A 7,999-nucleotide genomic window follows, 5' to 3' on the forward strand; every position below is an offset into this window, starting at 1 on the left:
ATTTTGTGTGTCACTTTACATATTCATGTGACCTCTTTTTGAGTGAATAACCTTGCACACCTAGCATACTCTTTGCATTACTGTGAATAGAAATAGTCTGTCTTCTCAGTTGAAAATAAAAATAAAATTATAGTTAAATGTTCCTTATATGGGTCTGAAGGTCTTTGCTACATTTAGGAGTGTCACAGTTAGTCTTGAGGAATTAAAATATATTGCTGCATAAAGGCCTCAGTGGCCTGTCAAAATTCTCCAATTTTCTAATCAACTGGGACAGCTTTTTCTTTAGCTTTACTGGAATAAACTGTTATTTTTGCAGAGCATGTGATTCCTGAAACATATGGGGGGCAAACACAATTTTTTAAAGAAATTTATTTTAAATAATAAAAATTATAGCAGGAGTATGTTAATTAGAGAGGTTTCAGTGTTAGCAGATGTACTGAGAAAAGTCATTTAGTGAGAAAAGTGTAAGCAAAGCAATTAAATTTGCATAAGAAATGGAGCAGAATAAGACAAGTCTACAGATAACTTTATGGGCCTTATATCTGATATGTATACATCTTCTGGAGTGTGCATATGCATATTTTAAGACTCTAAAAAAAATTAAGAACCAGATGACTCAGCTCTGTAACTGAAGAGAGAAATATGTCATGAATTAAAATGAGACACCTTGCTGAGGTAGTGTGTGCTTGTATTTGTTTTCTTTTGCATACTGTGTAGCCAGCTTAGTGATATTGTTTTCTTCAGGACCATTGATCCATTATCTTTCACATATATGGCTCTGAAATCCATGATTATCAGTAAGGATGGAATAATATAATTTTTGGAAGTCTACCAACACTTACTTTTAAATGTTCTCTGAGACCCTCAATAAGTAAAGCTTACATTTTTGAGAAGGCAGACACCAAACACAAAGGATCTTGGTCCCACACTAGGAATCCTCTGTGATGTGACAAAACTATCTTATGCTTACCAAACCAGAAATAATTGATATCTTAAATTTTGACTTTTCTAACAGACATGCAGGTGATCCAGGGTTTGGAGTTTACCTAAAAGAAGCTATCGCAGATCTCCCTGCTCCAAAATACACTTTTAGTATTACTTTTTTATCTATGATCCATTAGCATATCAAATCAGAAATATAGAGAATTTACATAAACAGCCACTTTTTTGTCACCTTTTATGTCAATATGTTTCCAAATGCCATAGGTAAAAAGTTTTCTTGGAACTAAAACATTCTGGGATGTCCTTACATTTGGTGTATGCATGTGCTTTCAGAATAGGGTGTCTATTTCATATTTTTCCAGATTAAAATCAAACCAAAACAAAAAATTCCTAGCTTCCTGAAGAGGTATCTTGCTGGTTTTGGTTTGGGGTGTTGGTTTTTTTTTTAGAAATATTAATGCATTAAATATGTTTCAAATCACAGAATTCCAATTTATACTTGCTACTTTAAAGAGAAAGGTTTTAGAATAATGTTGAAAGTGTAGAGTCGACATAGTTGGTTTGTGTTGCAATTTAAGGAATTGTGTCTATTACACAATTCATTATTTAACTGACACCTTGAAATGATTTAGTATTCTAGATGTGACATGCATGGAATTTCTATAATGAAGGACAGTTTTTTAAAAAGGTGTGATGATTTAAAATTAAAGGGCTAGCACTCAAATCTCAATAACACCATAATCTCAGGGTACTCTTGTGTTTCCTATCTTCATTTTTTGGAGAGTAGGAGAAGAAAAGTTTGTACACTTTTGCATGGATTAATTTCAGTACCTGCCATTTCAAACAGACAAGTGAAGTATGAGTTATCTGTGCCAGAAACCTCAAATATTCCCTTCATTTGTCGTTGGAAGTTACGTTTGATTGTTTCTGGGTTGCAAACTGGAAATTGCATTAAGTTGTAAGTTTGTCTAGTGTTAAGAAACTAAAGGAAGCATTCTGTTGTATATCTATACTAGCAAACAGTTCGTGAAGATACAACTTTTGTGATGACTGAAACTATGACTGTGGAAACCACTCATGTGCCTTCTACATACCTGGCAGAGATTCTTCACCTTCTGCAAGCCTTGTCCGAAGTAGAAGAGCGCCTTAATTCTCCTGTTCTGCAGGCTAAGGATTGTGAGGATCTCTTCAAACAAGAAGAGTGTCTCAAGGTAAGATAGAAAGATTTTCTTAACAGTGATTGGATTCCATAATTTTTGGGCAGCCTGCACTTATTCTGAGACATCTGTTTTGCAAGTGCTAAGAGCCTCTCTGTGATATGTGCAGATATGAATGTTTATACAGAAGAGCCCATTGGTGCAAAATAAGAACACTGAAGTGTTTATTTATTTTTATCTCTTTCACCTCTGTTTGGAGGACAAGAGCATTAGGGTATCTGCAAAGTACATCCTTGAATGGGAGAGAAAGAATGGAGAGGGACAGTTGTATATTTAAAGAGAGAATTTGTAGTTAAAGATTTGTTTGTTTAAATAGAAAAAATTTCTTCACCAAAAGAGTTGTTAGACATTGGAACAGACTGCCCAGGGAAGTGTCTGAGTCACCATCTCTAGGGGTATTTAGAAGATGTGTAGATGTGGCTCTTAGAGACATGGCTCAGTGGCAAACTTGGCAGTGCAGGTTTAATGGTTGGTGTTGATTTAGATCTTTGCCAACCTAAATGATTTTATGATTCTGTGATTGGTAAGTTAAAGTAATTAGTAAGTAACCCTGTCCACACCCAATCTTGGCTGTTTTATTTTGGTGTAAGATTTTAAAAATTATTTCTATTGGAACAGGAACAAAAACAAGTAAGATTTAGCTGTTGCATTCCATGTTAGATCAAAGCTTGAAGTCTTATTGGGTCTGTACTCTGTGTAGTTATTATAATTTAATTAGCTAAAAAGAGAATATTGTCCAATAGGTAGATAATGTAGTTAAGAAAAAGCTAATTCAGTATTGTTAGTATGACTTTAAATATTACTGTTTGGTTTCTTCAGTGCTTGCAACTCTGAAATCCCTTGAAATTGGTGGAATTTTTCCAACACAGAATTGACATAAGAAGAGAGTAAGATTAAAGTTGTAAGCCTAAGTAGATGAATGAGTTATCAGCTCTTGCAGAATAATGTTTGTATGAGGAAAGCCTTGTAAAAAATCATGCTCAAGTGCTGCATATAATTACAGCAATTCCAAATTGTCATCCAGCATGAAGAGAAGACTACATTTCCATTTTTCTGTGATTATTTTGGGAAGGAAAAGTTTTTATAAAAAGTAAACATTAGCCTAAAGAGGCTGGAATTTGCCTACAGTCAGCTATAAGAAAGAACCTCAGAGGGAGAATCAGGGCAGTGCCTCTAGCTAGGTTTTCTGGATTTTCCTCTGTAGAAGCCCATTTATCTCTTTCCACATCAGAGGAAATGTAATAAAACCACATCCATGTGCTACTATTAGCCTCTGTAAAATCCCATCTATTTATAAATCTTATATGTTCATAGATCTTACACATTTTAGGCATCTGTATAGAGTCACATGCACACACACACAAATATTCTTATTAGCCCTTGAAAATTAGGGTGTTCTCAGTTTCCTAGCAGGGCAGTACAGTATGTGTAGTGAAACATAACAGTGAAGTACTGGATCAAAGGAAGCATATCACTGGCAATAGGGTGGTGTGAAATAACAGTAGGGCATTTCTTTTACCACTTCTGATTTAGTACCAGTAGATTAAAGTAATTCTGAGTATTGAAACACGCAGCATGCCAGTTCTATTGTAATTTTTCATTTTAAACAATAGCTTCTGCACAAGAAAGCTCATAGACCATGCAAATCATGGCTAATGAGCCCCTACTTGGTCCTTATTGACGAACCTATGTTCCCTAATAGATTGGATGGAGAAACAGTGACCTAACTCAGTCGATTGGATAGAGAAACAGTGACCTAACTCAAGCAGTTTACTGGCAGCTGACTTCCTGTTCTTCTCAATGCTTTACATTTGGTCTAGCTTTATCTGATTTATATCCATAACTAATCTGTTGTTCACCCACATATATTTGGTATTATTAGGGTTGACACCAACTTTAATAATATTGATTACTGAGGTTACAAGTAACTACTGCCATAGGCTTAATTTAACTGAACTATTAAATTGTTATGAGATGCGTTTGTGGGCACAGTTCCATCTTCCTCCCAGATAAATCTCTTAGAAGAAGCAAATGGGTCTTGCACATTCATGGGCTTTTGGAAGGATATAGTTTTGATCTGAGCCTGCTTAATGAATATTTATTTCCGAGGAAAAGCATCCATCATTGTCATTATCCTGCAGTAAAAATAGAAAAGTAGTGCATAAATTGTTCAGCAGCTGGTTGGGAAAGGTTTGAAATTAAATTGTGGTTGATTTTTTTTCCTGACAGATTTGCATGAATCAAATTACAGAACTGTCATAAATAGCTCTGTGTTTTAAAACTGAGCTTTTGATTTTTTTCACTCTCATTCAGAAAGAATCCATTTTAATTAATCCGTAAAAGGAAAAAGAAGGTTATTTACAAGAATCAGTGGTAACAGCATTTAATATTTTTCTCCAAAGTAAAAATGATTGCTCATTATCAAATGGGATAAATATCGAATACAAATTAAAAATTGCTAATATTAAATGTCATAGATAATTCAAGCACTGACATTTTATATCAAAGGCATGTAAAATAGTAAAATGTGAGATCTTACAGCAAAAACTTGGTAGGTTCTAACTTTTAGTAAATTGTAATGCTTTTATGAGCACATTTAGTAAATCTGCTGAAACTCAGGAATGTTGTTCTCTTCATTTTAAGCTTTAGGGAGTAGAAAAATCAGAGAAACCAAGTCTCATCACTTTATCTCATAAAGCCAGCATTGCAATGTTTTCACTATCCTATTACAAGCTGTTTACTTATTAAGACATACAGTACCTCAGTTTGTCTTCACCACTGTATTTACAGTATTTAACAAAACATTTTAAATGTTACAGATCTGTCAAAGATGAAACTCAAGTTGATTGTATGGAAAAATATGGTTTGTAGATTGATGAACCATAAATGATAAATTGAATAAATTTAAATAATATGTGAATGAATTTGGCCTGATATACTGTCAAGATAGGACAACTTTTGTTATAAGCACAAATGTTATGGTACTTCTGTGTGCTACTGATGATGTTCATGTTGATGGAATTCACAATCTTTGAGTTATCCATATAGAATTGATTGTAACTACAATGGATTTCATTACATGAACAAATACAGGGGAAAAGTGCTTTCAGAATTTAGCTAATTATCCTCCCTTGCAGTGGATGTTTCAAATGTTAAATGAATGTAAAAATTTGTGTACATTCAACCTTATCTGGTTATATTACTCATACTAAGAGAAAGTTTTCCTGTGTATTGATTATCTCATTCAATACTTGACTTGCTCAAGCTCCAGATTGTTTCGTGAGAGATCTATACACTAAAATAAATACATTGATTAACCAGAGAATTAAAACAAACACATATTTCTGTTTGCTAACACATAGCAAAAGTAAGTGTGCTAAAATGAAACAGTATACCTGGAATTTAAGTCTAATTTGCATTTATAGCCAGACGTGAGAAAGTGCTTAGTAGAATTTCATGGTGAAAGTCACTGTCATAGTCATGGCATACTCGTGCCTATTCATTACTTAATTCTATTAACTATGGATTCAAAACTTATTTTCTGAGGCTACTTGCTTTATATTATTATTGCTGCAAACCTGCAGTAGGGCCCATACATATTAGTGTTTCTTCTTATATTTTTTTAATATTCTTAATCTTGGTAGGAATATCTTATTGTAGAACGTGATTATACATTTAGCTATAATATTTTTCAATGTTGTAATAGTTTTAATATGGAAAGCCATCTGGCTCTTTGAAAAAGAGATTTCTTATATGTGTAACTTCTTGCATAATCACTCTAACAATCCCTTTTCTAGTTCATCTTTTTTTGTATTTCCTGTATGGTCTTTATTTTGTTCATTAAAAATTGGGTTGTTTTCTGTCATTATTTTTTAAATATAGGTATTTTAATGTTCTGGTTTATTTTTCTCTTTTTTTTTTCCTTTATTAGAAGGCAGAGCAGGTTTTTTACAGTTTTCTCCTATGTCTTATTTCAGAATATAGGGGTTTTACGGTACACATTACACATCCATAATTCTGGCAGCTAATATCCCCCTTCAAAACAGTTTATTAAACCACTAATACCCATACCAGATATTGTAACTCATACAGATTTTAAAATTGTAATTAATTTTTGGAAGTTTTCCAGTTATCCATGATCACTAACAACTGAGCTGTTGCTGGTTTTCATGTTAGTGCAAAAAGTGTGGAATATTGTAATGAATCTGCTTTGCATATAAAACATTATTCTACAAATGTTTGGAAGTACTAAAAAAAATATATTCTTAATTTTGCACATTGGAGTATGTATTTGGTGTGTATTAAGTGAATCTTATCCAGAAACATCACATAACGTGAAATTCAGAGTGATTTTCTGCTGCAGCTCAATAAAACCCAATTAACCATAACTTAGAACTGAGTGTGCTCAAATGCACTCTCCAAATAGATCTGTCAGTAACGCTGTGCTTGGTGACAGATTTGTACACAAATAGCCAAGGAACTGAATTTTTACAGAAAGTTGTCTTTTTCTGGCAGATTAAGACAAATTCCACGTAGTGAAAATGAACTGGTGTTTAAGTTTCTAGCACTCAGATTTCTCTTTTAAGAGCAATGAGATGGATCATTCCCTAAAGGCTACTGTCACTTCAGCTGCTAATGATTTTCTGTTATTCTTTTTTTTCTTAAAAATTAAAGCTTTGTGCAGTTCTGTTAACCATGTTAACAGAATCTCCCAACAATCTCCCAAGGCATTGTTGATAACCAACTGCCTGAAGCAATTCTCTTCAACATGAAAGATGGGGTATGTGTGTGAGATACATGGGTATGTGCATATACATATATACATGATCCCTCTTTTTTTTTTTTCTCTTGGACATTCTTCTTTACAGAACATCAGCTGTATTATCTTGCTTTGTCTGTAGCAGCTGTGCTTTAAACAAAAGCAAAAATGTGACATAGAAATTGTACACCTGTTCACAGACCACTAGCTTTAAACATTAAGGGATATGTCACTTATCAATTCTGAAATGCATAGATGTATTAAATCTATTTTAAATATTTAGAAAATTGATCTACTTGGTTAAAAACCATATTATTTTAATATACATATGCACAGATATTACTCTTCATTCTAAAACATGTCAAACAGAATAAGTGCCCTCTTGAGTAGCTGAGGTGATATTCAGACCTACTAAAAAGGCTACTCAATAATTTGAGTGCTTAAGTAAGTCCTGGCAACTTTTAACATTTCAATTCCATATTACATTTTCTCCTGTTCTTTAAATATGCAAATTTTTAGTCATTGCTGAGGTTTTGTGAAGGTGCTTCCTCCTTTATATTCAAGGGAATCTTGGAAGATTTGGAGTCATTTTATGTTTTTGTCTTCTGATATTTCTTATATTCAGATTAATAACATGGAATACCTCAATCATCCATGGCCTCAGTGTGTAAAACAAAGATTTAGGTAGACCTGATTAAGGAATGCTGAGTGTGAGGCATTATGCTGGGAAAGTCAAATGAGGTTTGTTGAGTAATGAGACAGACTCAGCCAGCTTTCACTCTACATGATGGATTGCTGACAAGGAGGAAACATGTTCCTTATTGTGAATCATCCCAGAGAGAAGACATCTATCATTCCCTTTTTATTTATAAGTATTCATTTAGTCTGCTAAATGTAAGTCACATTTCTCAAGACCTGTGCATTCTAATCATACTCATAAGGGTCTTTATGGAATGTAACTTTCTTTTCTTTTCTTTTCTTTTCTTTTTTCTTTTCTTTTCTTTTCTTTTCTTTTTTTCTTTTCTTTTCTTTTCTTTTCTTTTCTTTTCTTTTCTTTTCTTTTCTTTTCTTTTCTTTTCTT

The 7,999-nt window shown here is 33.2% G+C and overlaps 1 protein-coding gene across 11 annotated transcripts in view; it reads left to right on the top strand.

Moving 5' to 3' along the window:
• Positions 1-7,999, top strand: part of DMD (dystrophin) — a 799,860-nt gene that overhangs the window by 212,360 nt on the left and 579,501 nt on the right. For all 11 annotated transcript variants that reach the window (XM_017833948.1, XM_017833947.1, XM_017833942.1 and 8 more), the window contains one exon: positions 1,959-2,153. In XM_017833948.1, the coding sequence (XP_017689437.1) occupies positions 1,959-2,153 (195 nt within the window). The remainder of the gene's footprint in view (positions 1-1,958; positions 2,154-7,999) is intronic.

Source organism: Lepidothrix coronata, unplaced genomic scaffold (assembly GCF_001604755.1).
Source record: "Lepidothrix coronata isolate B3197 unplaced genomic scaffold, Lepidothrix_coronata-1.0 Scaffold225, whole genome shotgun sequence".
NCBI lineage: Eukaryota > Metazoa > Chordata > Aves > Passeriformes > Pipridae > Lepidothrix > Lepidothrix coronata.